The 15,740-nt window shown below is 41.1% G+C and overlaps 1 protein-coding gene across 19 annotated transcripts in view; it reads right to left on the bottom strand.

Moving 5' to 3' along the window:
• The window catches only part of LOC105213403 (mitogen-activated protein kinase kinase kinase kinase 5), a 73,677-nt gene that overhangs the window by 12,192 nt on the left and 45,745 nt on the right, over positions 1–15,740 (bottom strand). For 17 of the 19 annotated variants that reach the window (XM_054233411.1, XM_054233407.1, XM_054233408.1 and 14 more), the window contains 4 exons: positions 14,452–14,872; positions 3,419–3,517; positions 2,321–2,619; positions 37–124 (listed from right to left, as the gene is read on the bottom strand). In XM_054233411.1, the coding sequence (XP_054089386.1) occupies positions 37–124; positions 2,321–2,619; positions 3,419–3,517; positions 14,452–14,872 (907 nt within the window). Of the gene's footprint in view, positions 1–36; positions 125–2,320; positions 2,620–3,418; positions 3,518–9,985; positions 10,153–10,214; positions 10,559–14,451; positions 14,873–15,740 lie in introns of those variants that run through there. The other 2 variants (XM_054233416.1, XM_054233415.1) reach the window with 2 other exon arrangements.

The following is a 15,740-nucleotide window of genomic DNA, read 5'->3' as shown; positions in this document are numbered from 1 at the left end:
ATGGCATACGATTGAGGTTAACTGTGAAACACTTACCTGTTTTCAAAGTGTGATTCTGCGGTGAAATACCATTTGGCCTTGATGTCATTTTACTTGCTATTCGTTGTGGTACGCTGGCGACAGTCTATTTTGGCCATTTTGTTTGTTTATTTCGAGTGATTGTGGTTGTGATTGTTGTGTAGTTGTAGTTGGTTAGTTCAGATAATGATGTCCAGCACAGTTGTCGCACGGTGCACCACGGAGCATAACGAAGAGTGGCGGCGCACAATAAAAGGAAATTAAAAAAAGACAAAGAAACAGATAAAATTATTAGTTTGAAACAGCAATTGAATGTATTAATGTTCGAGGTAATAATGTTACAACTGCTTTGCTTATCGATGAGAAAATAAAAAATAAATTCCAAAGATCAACTAAAAATCAATATCAGCAATTCACCGAAGCTATGTGAATTTTTTTTATTATTTCGAAGTATTTCTTGTTTGTACTTGATTGAAGAACTTGTGGTCCGGTCCTTATGACTTTGTCCATGCAATAGAAATGGCACTTCAAATTTACCAATAAAATATTCTAAAAATCAGCATCCATCAGTGGAATCGACTACAAACGCTTGGCCGCAAAGTGCCCTAGAGCGGGAAGGAGGCTTGTAAATTGGATAGTACTCGTATTTGCAGCAATCAATCAATCAATAAAAGCTCTTACAATTTTACTAATGAAAGAAATATGCAAATAAAATAAAATATTCGATTTTACTCAAACCGGACAAAGGGACTCAACAACAACAACTGGTCGCATAACTAAGCTGATGAAAAATGCCACACTTTCATGTATTTATGAGAGTACATGTGTAGGGGAGATCGAAGTCGAATGGAAATTGTTTAAATTTCTAGAGCACTGAACTACATATAAACAAAGGCAGTATTTCATATTTTGCAGTTTCTCTGTGCTAAAAATTCTGGTAAAAATTTCAAAAATCCCTTAAATAACACTACTGAAACGAGCTGCAGGAAGAGCAAGCATGTAAATGAACCGACATGAATATTTGTCTGTATACGTTGGTTAGAAATAAAATGTAATATTTAGTGCGTAAGTGTGTGTTTTCCGTAGCATCCGCAGGGCAGCGCAAATCGAAAATAAAACGAAGTGTTGGTCGGCTTATAAAAATGTTGAAAAATGTTGCATGCCACCAAGCATTCAACTGAATTTCACCAAAATTCTGTGGCACGCAGTAGAGAGCTTACCGAAGCGGCAGCTTAAAAATAATATTATTAGTGCGCCACCACCAATGCCACCACCACCGCAAATGCCTATAAGCCTAGCTGGTGCTTATGAATTTCCATTTCCAGCCCGCACATTTCGTTGCCCTTTAATCTCCACACAGAGACAACTAGCTTGAATGAGTGGCGCAACACATAAATCTAAAATGTTTACCTAACAATCAATAAATCTAATTGAGTGCTGTGAAATGACAAAAGCAAAGCGAAAATAATCTGATAGAGTGTAGGAAAGACTAAAAAAACTACTTCGCATCTATTGGAAATGTTAAAATTTCATTCTTTTTGAATTCTCTGTTAAAAAGAAAACACCCACAAACTGGGAACCTTTAGCAAATGTATGGCGCCCGACAGACGCTAGCGAGCGCATTGTTGACGCAAGTGTCACAACAAGTGCGATTGCCGTGCGAGAAATAACGGTTAAGGCCTCAAACATGGCAACAATTGCGATGTTCGACAGCCCCTTTTAACCTTAGAAGTATACGAAACGCGCTTTTTGGCTATACTGTGTGCCAAAAATGTAGTTGTCATCGATGGCGGCACACAAAGGTGTATCGCCTTTTGAAAATCGAAACAGAAAACTTTTCACTGAAAAGCCACATTTATCTTAGTCAACTCATGCCACGCGCCACACGCCATACCTAACGCGCACAAGTCCTGCTTGTGTGTGTGCTTCGAATTTGACTGTCAAAAACATTTTACTCTCTTCAGCGAAAAATCAGCAACACCAAGGCATACCACTGTCAATGACAGCCGCCCACCAAGTTCGATAGCCCAATAAATTATATGTAGACTTTCAGTGAAAATCGTGGGCGATTGAAAATTGTGACAAATACACATATTTATAATTTGAAGAAACTATTGTAAGGGACAGCAGCTCAAACAATAGAAAGCACAGCTCGTCCACACTACTGAACAACAGTGGACTTCTCGTGAATGCCCGACTGTCGTTGATCACTCATACGCCGTGGTTAACATCAACGAAGAAACTGACTGACCGAAAAAAGATTTTTACTGTAGCATTATATCATCAACAATTTTCCACTTACCTCCTCCTCTCCGTCCAAGTAGTAATAGAATTGCTGATTAGGACTCAAGAACTTCTGCAGCAACTCTTTGGCCACACGCACCGCCATGTCGCCCTGCACGAACGGATGTTTTAGCAGACATTCGGCGGTCGGACGCTTTTTCGGATTCTTCGTCAGCGCCGTCTTCAAGAAATTGTGAAATGTAGTGCTCCATTTCTCCTTGTTGCTCAATGTGGGCGGTTTGAAACCGCTCTTCGACATTAGGAACAACGCTCGCATTGGATGCAAATCGAACATTGGCGGTTGGAGTTCGGCAAGTTCTGGAAAAATTTGGAAAACAATAAAACAAATTATAAAAGAGTGTCTGGGAGAAGTTGAAAGCTATCTTAATATTGGCACATGTTTCTTCGTTTATTCGAGGGATTAGCAAGTAAACACTTGGTTTTCACGAGACAATTCGTCTTACGAAGCGCGAAGAGTGACATCCTTTAGTTGGACATTACCATAAAATTCACTCGTATAAGCACAAATTGTATTGTTTGTGACAACGTCAGACACAATCGCCATAAAAATTAAGTAGAAATAATCGGGGCCCATCTCGGAAGGCGTGCGCCGCGCTGCCTTTGGCTTCGCTTCGTCGGGCTTCTAATGAAATTGATGTTGTGCCGTAGCGGGGCAATCGATCTGATGTTCGATGTGTGCGTGAGCACGCATGGTCAATATATACTGGCCATAAGTCCCATAAACACTACGCATACACTCACGCACGCACCCGTTAGTCGAGTTGCCGTTAGTCGTGCGTGCACATTAGATGGGTGGTTGGATTGCGGTTGTGGGTTTATTGAAATTCTGCGGCGAGTGAACCTATTAAAAGTGCAATAACTTAGCTATCAACTCCGCTCGGCGTACAGCTTTATTAGCAACAAAAACAACAACACTAATAATAAATGTAATCGATTTGGGTACATGTTCTCGACGGAGATATAATTTATGACGCTCGCCAATTGCGTAAGTTTTCTATTACTCGGCGATGTCGCTGTAAGTGTTGTTGTTGTAAAATTTATTCCTTTGCATTATTAATGTGAAACGTGCCAATTGAAATGTTGTCAACTAACTTACCAATTGCCGTTATGCCGACCGCCCATATATCACATAATTGATTGTAGCCCCCCTTGCGCTCCACGGCGGCCACCTCAGGCGCCATCCAATATGGTGTACCTGCACGAAAGAGAAAGAGGTAGAGATATGAGTATGATATTGTTAAAAAAGAGTGTCATAATTTTCAGTTGAATTAAATTATTTTGAATATTTTTTGTTGGCCAATTATTTTCGGCTCAAAGTAACTGTCTTTTAATTGAGTTGCAGTCACTCACTCATGACGCATCACTCAACACGTGCCTAACTCTCGTCCGGCACCGTTGTGCAGTGGTTTATTTACAGCATTTTAATTACAAGTTGATTTAATGAATTTGCGGCAACAACAACAACAACAACAACTTCGAACAAACTTGCAATTAGTACGGCTGCATAAATTATAGCCGAGGGCAACAGCAGTCACAACAACTGCACAGCATGCACACCACACACAGGGGCCAGCAGTCGTAGCTGTGGCACCCACATGTGGGATGCACATGGCGTATGAGTGATGCGAGTTCGCCCGGCTGGGTGACTGAGGGAAATTTGACAAAATTTATTTTAGGAAGTGTGAGCTTAGAAGTCATTTTGAAATACTATTAATAATTTTTAAGTAAAAATACTGAAAGAGTGATTATTTTTGGTTTATCAATTTATATAGGTCAAATAAATGTGTTGAACATATTCCGCCACAAAATCTCTTCATAAGTAACATATGAACAATTAAATTGAGCGCATAAAATGTCCACAGCAGCTGAAGTTGTGCACCTAATTTCCACCGAAAATAGTCAAAATCCATTTTCAGATACCAAATGCCGAATATCAAATTACGAATAATGTCATGCCGCACTTCCACCACAGTGTGCCAGCCAATGCGTCAGTTGCACACATTCTGCAACACACAGAAGGCGTGTCGGCGTGTCGTCGTGTGAGCTTGAATTTACTACAATTTACTACATTTAATTGGCGACATAGTTGCAAATAGTTGAAAGGAGCATGGCATTCGGACAGCAGCAGCAGCAGCGGCAGCAGAATGTGCAAAAGTCATATTTAATTCAATTAAATTCTTGCTTGAAATGCAACCGAGAAATTCTACGAATTCATGCAAAATTTAAGGGCGAAATAATGACAAAGAGATGGGCAATAAAATGCGATTTAAAGAAATTCCTCCAGAAGATATGTACACAAGGCTGCATTTAAACGTTAGAAAACTGCCTCGAGCGATTTGAAGCGTGGACGATTGAATAGATTTTAGACATATGGATGTTTCTATACACGACGCGCAATGCATGACAGAGAATGACTCTCAAAACTATGGATTTGTCTAAAATATGTTACGGAAATAAGAAAGCAAACAAATCAAATTGTGAATTGCTTTCATGCATCTATCATCTTTCAGCGCGTGCTTGCTGCTGAATGGGCCCCAATAAAAGCGCCGCACATCACTCATACGCAGTGTAGCACTGTCATGTAGCACACGACCGCAGGGTCTGTGGATCTGTGGATATGAGGTTATTTGGCACATAAAGCCAAGTGAATGCACGAGTGCTCGGGTGACTGAGTGACTGAATGAATGAATGGCATACTGTCGGTTTATCAGCAGCAGCAGCTTAAGAATGCATCCAATGGGGGATGCGCAATAGCGGGGGTGATCACACTCTGCTAAATCCACCGCCAAAACTAGCACTTGAGATATCAGTGAACTTTTAAGCCACCGCAATGTGTTATGCGGTCTTCCATTTGCGCTGAATGCTGACTGCTGATGCAGCCGAGCAAGCTGGGCAAGTTGTGGCAGGAAGCAGCGGATAATAGAATACTATAATGCGAACACGAGGTGAAAATAAATGCTCAGATCCGAGCGAGTTCTTTGAACTAAGATGACATGTCAATAAAGGCACTTAAACGCTGGCATTCCGGCTCGGTCCGACGCAGTTGACACAGAAAAGCGTCGTGAAAGAATACTAAATGAAAGCATTTTTGTAAGCTGAATGATGAAAGCTGAATAGCAATGCAATGTACGCGCACTGAAGCAACTCTCAATAAGCGATGTGATGTGAATGCGCAAAAATCCTGCATGGAGAAGTGCCGCTATAGGAGTGGAGCATAAACGCGCTTTAAGCTACAACACATCAACACACTCACACACCGCTCCACCAGCGCTGTTAGTGGCGGAAATGTGGGTGTATGTGTGTGTGCGAGTTTCCGAAAAATCCGCTTAGACGCGTTTTGCCAACGACTAAGCGCCACTTAGCCGCAACTGTAGCCGGCGAACAGCAAGCATAAGTAAATACCTTTTTCATTAAATTGAAATGTTAAATGGAAAATATTACGGTTTAAAGTGTGGCAAGCGGCGACTGGCATACGCACACACATCACGGCACTTGTTTAATGTGGCACACAACAGCCGGGCGCTCGATTAGTTAGTTATTAAAGTGGAGCAGCCAGCAGCCAGCAGCCAGCAGCCCTTTAAGCGTTGCACGAGCAAGTGGTAGGTAATAACTGAGAGGAAGTGTTGAGTCGTGATTTAAATATTAAGAGACTTAATTCACACCTAACTCCTCTAAGGAATATATAGTTCGTGAGTTTACTGCCTTATTTTTAGCTTTATTTTAATGCAAGTAAAAATATTTAACTTTTTCAACAATACAAACAAGAAGAAGAGTAAAATATTATATTACAAAGTCCATCAGTGTGGATGCTCTCTATCGAGCAAGAAAACTGATTTATAATTTTAGTTTATCACATACAAAAATAGCTGCCGCATTAAATATTTTGTTTGTAACACGTCCACTTATGTATGCTGAGCGGCTGCGTTGAGTGTGCGTTCGCTGATAACGTGCGAGTATTTTGCGGAGTTGACAACCAGCAGCGGACACTTCCGACTTACCGGTATGTAGTGAAATCAAAGCCAGCAGCCAGGGCAGGCAAGCCCCCATAGCTGATGGGAATGCTGATGAGCACATAAGCATGTGTGAGTGTTGTGGCAGCAACGCATGTGACGCGTGAGAAGTGCGGTAAGTAACAGGGGTTACAAACTCATAAACGTGTGGACTCTTGTGCCTGTGAGTATGTCTGTCATTGTACATATTTAAGGAACGCCGTGAGAATCACTTTAAAGTTTACACGCACACACATACTGACACTGAGACAACAAGCAAGATAGCGAGTGGGCGGCTAAGTAAATGTTATTGTACTGACAGCAGCTGCAGCAGGTGATGTTACGTATACGCAGCGTAGCACCAGCTAAGTATGAGTTGCTTCTCGAGTCTCCTACTTCGTCGAGATGGAAGGTAATGCAGTATTGCAAGCATGCATTTACTGTATAAGCTCTGCACCAAAGTAGAGAAGAGTTGAAAGGTTACTGTTCCACTAATGTAGACTCTTTGCTGCTGTCGTTGTCCTTGCCGAGTTCATACGAATTTCCTGGTGAACTACAGCAAAGATACTTAGCACGCTGGTGTGTGTGCGTGTGCATGTTTGCGATTGTGTACTACCGTTTAGTGTCATTAACAAGTCAGCAACAAAGATCCAGCATGGAAATCAGAGTCAACTGCCGACAGCAGAGAGGAGACACCCACACCGAGACGCCAACTGTCGTTGTTATACAGATGTACAGCAAAGAAGTTTTATGGAGGACAACAAAAACATCAGTAACAACAACAACAAATGACTAACGGCCCACATCATTAACACCAAACAAACATTTGTTGAAAAGGTGCAAGAAGCAAAGCGGAAAGTGGAAAGCCTGCAGAATGTGTGGCGAACTGTTGACAGAGCTGTGGTGACACGGCGCGATGACAAGGCGAAAATGAGTTCATTGTTGAGCGGACGTCGGCATAGGCACACAAATATGAAACACAAGCAAGCGCCTACACAAAAGGTAAAGGTGAGCATAGATTGAATCACAAAAGTCCAGTTAAGAAATTCTAAACAAAACCAGCGAAGTGCCGCATACTCGGATATTGTTTCCTTACAACAATGCTGAAGTTATGATGCAGAATTCGTAAGGAAATGAAGAAAATTTCGTCACGATTAAAATGCGAATTTAGACCGAACTTCTTCCTCAGAAGTTGATAGAACTTTAACTTTATTTTCCATTACCACGACACTCGAGTTTAAGAAACCGCCACGTACACGGACTTTGATAAGGCAAGAACTGTGAGTTGCGCCGCTTTCCTCAAATTTAGATAGGGAATGTTTTTCTGTCGCTACAACAGCAACAAATATACTTAACTTGATGAATTTGACTTTGACTTCATTTTACAAAAACTCGTAATAAATACGACGATTCATCTTAACGGTCTATGTTCCCGCAGACACATACATATATTCACATCATTTCAGCGTAGTAAAACATTTCTGGTTAGCAAATGAATTTCTATGGGACCCACGAAAGTGACTTTTATTGTTTCATGCATGAGCTGAGTTGAGTTGGCGGCACACTTCTATATACATACATACGTCAAACTAGCAAAGGTAGAAATTAGCCGATGTTGACTGCTGATGTCACACTTTCAGGTCGCGTCATTCATCGTCGAAGCTTGGCCTAGGTAACGCGTGCTATTTGCATGTAAATACGAGGCTATGCGTGTGTGTGTGTGTGTCATGACATGATTACGTAAGTTCATTAGTGTGTATAAATGTAACGATGCTGTAGTCCTTTCCGACTGGTTTAGTCTTTCAAATGTCACATAGCGATAATGTTGTACGTTAGCAGTGATATTCATAATCTTTCATATTTATCGGCTTAGAAAAAGCATTCGAAAGCGAATTCAGCAAATTGTTGGAGTGGCTTTGTGCCACTGTAAATGCAAAGTATTTATTTAGTTTTTATGTTGGCTACAACCTCTTTGCCTTCTATCAAATTAGCCTAATGACACTCCAGAACGACGTTCAAGTGATTTAATGATAAGACAGAGCAAAAAGCGTTTATTTGCTGCCAACGCCCATTCAACATTCAACATCCGACAGACGAACTCGTACAATTCCACGTGCACATTTATTTCCAATGCTAAGCATTCATAACTCACGAACACATACACACACTCTCACTCGTACTCACAAATACACACATAGAAAGGTGGGTGGTGCCCCCCCCACGCGTCAGGCAGACCGTCAACTGCCAAACGATAGGCTGGCACATCATGTCAAATGGCGGCATCCTCCGACTGTAGCTAGGTCGGGTAATGACACGGCGCGCTGGTGGAGTGCGGATGGCAGTCGACCAGAATTGATGTGTTCGTGGTTGCATTTAGCGAATCTGTCGTGGTGTTGTTGTACATACGACACTCACGCGTGTTGCTTGGAATATGTCTGTTTTGCTGATGTTAAATTTCGAATTGGCTGACAGTTTGGCGGTGAAATTTAAATGTACACGTTGTTAGACATTTTAGAATTTTGACATCGGCTGTCCCAAATGTTGCTACAAATATGACAAATCTGCGCTTTCTGACACAGCATGTGTCATATGTGGAACATTTTGACTCCCAATTGAATTACATATATTCTCGGGCAGTGGCGGACGAGAGTAGAAGGTAGCAAACACTTTAAAGGTTCAGCGGCCTGGAATATAATTGTTCGAAACTTTAATGGAGGAAAGAGGAAGCGGTCTAAATTTAGAAGACAAAATAATAACGTTCAATATTAGAAATAGCAAGCTCACACAGATGGAAAATGGGTCAACAAATCATGTAGAAAGCGAATCGGCTTAATGAAACATTGCCCAATGATTCAGGAAAACAAAAAAAGGACTGTCAATGTCGGCTAAAAAGTGCCACAAATTTAATGAACGTAAAAACACTTGATTTTCATTACAGAATTAATTGAAAACAGTTAAATAAATTAAAATTTTTTTACCCGCCAGGCTCCGGGCATGGCGGCAGCAAAGCGAAATTAATTGCCCAAAAATTGCTTATTAACAAAGATAACCGCGCTAACCACTCAATTTGTATTAGTTTGTTTCCACTGATTTATTTATTTGGGTTTTATGCACATCCTGACTGACTCACGTTCCGCGCCGCACCGCCGCACCGCCGCACTGCCACCGACTATGCTAATTTTTATTGACCCAAATGTATGGCGCACACACACACACAAGCACATTGTTGTAAATATTTGCACATCTGTATTGGTGTATGCGTGTGTGTGTGTGTGTGTTTGAGTTGTGTGCATACGAGCGAGGCATACTGTTAGGCGCCGTACACGAAAATCGGCAAGCACGTGCAGACTGTTTACAATTTAAAGCGTTTCGAGAATTTTCACATCAATTTTTGTTTTTGGCCAACCACGCATACGCCGAGCTCATCATCACTCATGCAAACACATGCGCATGAAAAATGAATGATACACTCGTTTGTCTCCACGCACACACATGTGTCTGTTTGCTTGCTAGTCGAGATTCAAGAAGAGTAGCCAAAAAAACAAAAAAAAAACACCACACAACGCTTGGCAACGTGTGTTCGTTGCGCTCATAAGTTTATTTTGTTTGCTGCGAGTTGCCACCCACAGGAAAACATGTGAATTCGCTTAAGCGAAATGCAGAAACTTCGTTACCTTTTCGCTACATCACATACACACTTTCCACTATTTCACTTGTTTTCCACCATTTTCACTGCGATAATTTGCCACTTGATGGATCCACCCACAAAAATATTGCCCAACTTTCGCTCGATTTTTGTGTGCTCCATTGCACCGTTTTGCATATTTCCCTGCATCATCATCTAACATGATTTTCATTCTTTAATTTTTTGCAAAATTCAAAAGATCTGTTTTGTTTTCATACCGCATTCGCTGCTCTTCCTTGGCACGCAACGTTCAATTCTCATATTTGTCGGAAAATTTTCCAGCGTTTTGATTTCATTGGCTTCTGGTTCGCCGCCTTCACTAGTCTGCGCTTGTGTTTATTCAATGGAAATATGCAACGGCTGTTTGTCATTACAAGCATTTGTCTGTGTTTACATTTTGTTATCGCAAACACAAGTGCCGCTCATTCAGCCGCTCCACATATTTTATTTGTGCAAAAGGGTAATTTAATTTGATTATTTACACTAGAATTTTTCGACAAAAAAATATATATTTCATAATAAAATATAAGCAATACAGCCGATTGCTTAGAAACTCGCCTGCCCCGTTTATTATTGCCACACAACTGTGTTGGAATGAATGGGTATGAATTGGTGTGATCAACGCGGCGTATGAGTAACATATTCCTTCTAGTTGTTCCAGTTCTTCTCCACACTGCAAGGATTTTTAACCTTGTTATTGACGTGTAATCGAATAAATATCGCTGATTTCGGTAAACAATTTCTTAACCAAAAACTTATGTGAAATACTTTGCTGATATCACCCACTAAAAAGGTATGACAAATCAATTTTACCAGACAATAAAGGACTTGCTCCATTAATTCTTTATTTCGCAATATTCATTCATTCACTGAACGGCTTATTTTTCACTTTCACTCGCACGAACGGCGAGTGATGAGCGCTGTCAAGAATATTGAAGTTTTGCTGAAAGCTAAGCATACTTTTAGGCGCGACGTTTTAATAAATACGATCCTTTGTCACACTTTCACTTTTCACAACATGCAACAACAAATCAAATCACGCAAAAATTCATTGTCGCATATTTCAACTAAAGAGCTCACGACCGACGCAATCAACTGCAACGGGAAAGTAAGTGCCGTACAATAGCAGCAGCAACAATAAAAAACATCGGATGAAAATGGCCGTGATCATTTGGGTAAATAGCGGTGGCCAATATTAAATAGATTTGCGCGCTACACTTCTTCTTTCATAACCATTTCATCCCTGCGCGCTGTTTCAATTACTCTTCCCCTCCTATCAGCAGCAGCAGCTGTTGTAATTGATGCCATTGTTGCTGGTTTAAGTCAACAATTTCGAATTCATTTCACGACCGGCATGTGATGGCGCAAATAATGAAATCCACAATTCACATTGACAGCGAAAGGATAACAGCGATAATTAAATGAAAAGCTTTACCCAGCAGCCGCTCGTCGGTTGACCAATGGTGGCCGGCGCTGCGGTGCTCCAGTCACACGTAGCGCGCGCTGCGCCAGCGTTGGTCATATTTTTATTTGCTTGTTTTTTTTTGTTGTTAGTTTTGTTTCATTTGTTTATTTCGGTTTTCGGTGGACACTTGTGTTGATTGACATTTTAATGGAGCGTATAGAATTGCTAGAAGGCAGTGAGCGCAAAGCGCCCAACGGATGGCAGCTAGTAACATCAAGCGTGGTAAACAACGTCAAAATTGCAGATAGACAGCTTTAAATGGTTAAAGTACGGTAGGGGGATGCTGCGCATCCGCTCCGTGGACCGCCAAAAAGGACATAGCGAATGGAGGCAAAAGCAATAAAAGTAGACAGTGTAAGAAAATGATTTCGTAGTAAACGAATAACTTCCACAGCTGTGCCACGATGGCGAACCAATCATAAAGATATCAAGAAGATACTCTTTGCCGTTAAAATACAAAGTTCGTGCCATTACTCGTAGGTGTACATATATATCAACATCTGCGGATGTCGTCCCCACATGACGCTGCGGTTTCAAACGAAACATATGCGTTTTAAAATTAATTAATTTAATCAAAAACATGTCGTAGCAACGGTTCACACCTTGCACTCTCACAGCTGAGCGATCAACTAACTGTGACTGTGGTCTACTTACTTATTGCTGCTGAAAGCTGAACACTTTCTCTTCAATATTGAATTACAAAGCGATTAAAATGCAATTGTAGCAGTAATGGCGTGTTTTCGATTACACAATCGATTTAAGGACAGTTCACAACTATTGCCTGTGGACAACGACATTTCAACGTTGTCGTGTCGAGAACTCTCATTCAACAGCTTTTTCGATTTTTGATAAATGACTCGGTCTCATACCTTAAAATAAAAATAAACCACTTCGGCTATTATGTCCATTCTCAAGAATGTCAGCCTTATTATATATAAAACTAATCTCTCATTAGCTCACACAGTCTTAAGCAACACAACAAAGTATTATTTTAATATTCCGCTAATTTCTCTCAGTGTAATAATAGTAATCTACAAAACATACCATTAAGGTCTTCCACTTTCCAACTCCACACAAAACCGATTAAAACGAAGGGACTAACATATACTCTTATATCTTGAATAATATTAGAGGGAAGTGTTCATTTTTCACACAACATTTTCGGCAAGTTGTGATGACGTTGATGAAATGTAAAACTGCCTTTGTGCCATAACACTTTCAGGCACTTGAATGAAGGGAAGGGGCGCAGCAAATAAAGGCATTTAGGTGTTACAACTTCGGCCTAAAATTCAATAAATTTGCACAAGAACTGTGTACCGTTAGCAAGTAATTAATTTTAAGGTTAGGAAAGTAAATGTAGTTGAAGAGCGCGGGAAACAGAGAGAGAGAGAGAGAATCTTGCTTTGTGGTTTCAAACACAAAATCAACAAAATGGGTGTATTCGAAATTGGTTGCCTGGGAAGTACCATACGGGTCACAGCTGTTGCTAACCGAAATAACAATAATATTTGAATTTTCTCTTTCTATAAGCCTAAATATGTATGCACTAAAATGCTTACGTAATTGAGAAAACTATTAGAAAAAAAAAATAAAATGAAAAACTGGAATAAAGAAATTTAAATGAAATCAACGCCACACAACCGCAGCGAAGGAACAAGGAGCAAATTACATAAAAATGTCATCGAAGCGGAGAAGCCGCATTCTTTTCAATTTGGTACAAGCGAAAAGATTACAAAAAAAAAAAAGAACAGAACAATGAAAAGCACACAATGGCGGAATAGGAAACTAATAGGGAGCATAGTTGAGCTGCAAACAAGCCTTGAAAACATGCTATGCCCATTTAAAGAGGATGAAGAAGGCAGAAAGAAGGCGCAGTCGCCAATATGAGCCACCTTTTAAAGGCTACAGAGCCTGGATAGTAAGTACACGAACGCACACACACACATGTGCTCGTCCGTACATGTGTAGGACAACATAGAAGCTAGTCGTAAACAAGCAAACTGTAATGACAACAATACGAGCAGAGGCAGCGGAGGCAGCGGAGGCGGCAGCACCAAAGCATTGCAGGAATGTAGAGCAAATCCTGCGCAGCGGCTGAGAAACCTCAGAAGAAGAAAGGCGAAAGAGGAAACCGCAAAAGACGTTGACCAATTGAGGAAGTAGCATGCGCAGAGACATTTCTATGCCGGCCTCGGATGACTGGATGGGAGTGACGACCGGGAGTGTGGGCGGTCGTCGTTAGATGACATTTCGACTCTTTTTTTCGGTTTCTGTTTTCAATTTTTACCCTACTTTCGACAATCTTGTACGATTCGGTGAAGCGCAAAAAGAAACAATAGCCACTCTTCCACCACACCACACCTTCGCTATAAGTTCGCCTTCTTCGGTTGCTATTGTTTGTCTTCCTCCTTTCAGTTGTCATTAGACACGCGCTCCTACATTTTACTAGCGATTATTATTGTTTAGCTTTTCCAGCGCCCAGGACCTCAAGAAATGAAATGGTAAGCTTTTTTTAATAAGAAGCTTCTTCAGTTGCAAGTCGTTTGCCTAGCCCCATCAACATTACTTAATATTTTTACGAGCTTAATATTAAAAGTTCTGCAATTTTCTCGCTCGCCATGCTATGGAGTCTCATTCGCTTCTACTTGCAGAACAAATACACAGCCATTTGCCATTAGTGTGAGTGGCAATTTTGCTCAATTAATGGTTGGTTGAAGTTTCTAGGATAACTGAAAAATCATATTCAGTATTTAGTTTCATAAGCTGAAGGCGAGAAGCTTTCTCAAATGTTTGGAGAAAATTAATGAATGTTCTTAAAACTAATACAGATAAGCACGATAACTTATACTATCGCTCCTAATTGTAGGCAACATATTCTATAGAAAGAAAATTGTATGTCATTAATCGCTCTCTAACTATTTGAGTGTTTATTGAGAGAGTTTTTAATTTTAATTTGTTGTTGTTATGAATAATTATATTTTCACACTCACCGATAAAGCTCTTCCGCTTGTTGATCGTGGCGGTAATCTGCGCAGACACACCGAAATCGGCCAACTTGACGTCACCCTGTTCGGTAAGCAGGATGTTGGCGCCCTTGATGTCACGATGCATTTTGCCCATCGTGTGCAGGTACTCGAGTCCCTTCAATGTTTCACGGCACATATAGGCGATTTGTTGTTCGGACAGCGGTCCCGTCACCTGGTAGATGTCCTGCAGGCTACCACCGCCACAGTACTCCATGCAGATCCACAATTTGTCGCGTCGCAGATACGAACCATAGTATGTGATGATGTTTTTGTGCCGACAATCGCGCATCATAATGATCTCCTGCTGGATGATTTGTATGTCATCGGTGGGCTCGAGCTTGATGACTTTGATTGCGGCCAATTCATTGCTCTGTATGCGCTTCGCCTGTGGCAAAGAGAGGGAGAACAAACCAGAGAGACAATAAGAAATTGTGAATGAAAAAGAAATTACAGCATCGGAGCGATAAATGCCCCTCATAATGAATGCAAATTGAGCTGATTATTATTCAAATGATTTCTCAAACACGACAGAGTGCCAATTGGCGCTGAGCAAACACTTTCATCTGAAGAATAACATTGTGCAGCGATGGCAAAAGGTGGGAAGATTGCCATTTACGCGCTTGATTGGAAAAGAGTTGCAAAACGCGTTGCTTGGGTGATGAGAGGGTGGGGGTGTTGGGTGCTGCATTATCGAGTAGCTGATGGGTTTGCCAATAAATTTTCAATTCTTTTCGCTTTCACTTGGCGCATAATAAGTGCTAGGCGAAAGTGGTTTTAAGAGGAAGGAACTAAAAAAAAATTGATTTACATTTTATTATTATGGCACCAACACAAGTGCAGGTGCACTAGAAGTCGCACACACACAAACACTTACTCGCACATAAGCGAAGTTCACACACACACTTTTTGCACTTATTTTTCATGTGTCTTCCCTGCACCGCCTGTCGCAACTTTGTGGCATCGCCCACCTCCTCAACGCGCCCACAACGTGGCTGCTATGCTGCTGGATGCCATTTTATGTTGCATGCAAATATTTGAATTTTCAATAAATTTCACTGCTGTACTTGACGCTCTGCCCCCTCTGATGCGCCGGCTGCCGCTGCTGCTTCTTTCTTCTTTGTCGCAAATGGAAATGCAAAACTTGGTTAAAAAGCAATCGACGTGAACGGTTTAGGGGGTGAAGCGTGGGTGGTTCGGATGGAAAGTTGAATTGAATTTAGAAGCGTCAGAGATGGAAAAATGAATTGCTCTGA

The sequence above is a fragment of the Zeugodacus cucurbitae genome, chromosome 6 (assembly GCF_028554725.1).
Source record: "Zeugodacus cucurbitae isolate PBARC_wt_2022May chromosome 6, idZeuCucr1.2, whole genome shotgun sequence".
In the NCBI taxonomy this organism is placed as follows: domain Eukaryota; kingdom Metazoa; phylum Arthropoda; class Insecta; order Diptera; family Tephritidae; genus Zeugodacus; species Zeugodacus cucurbitae.
The sequence above is the reverse complement of the archived record's forward strand: the minus strand, read 5'-3'. Positions and strand labels throughout refer to the sequence as shown.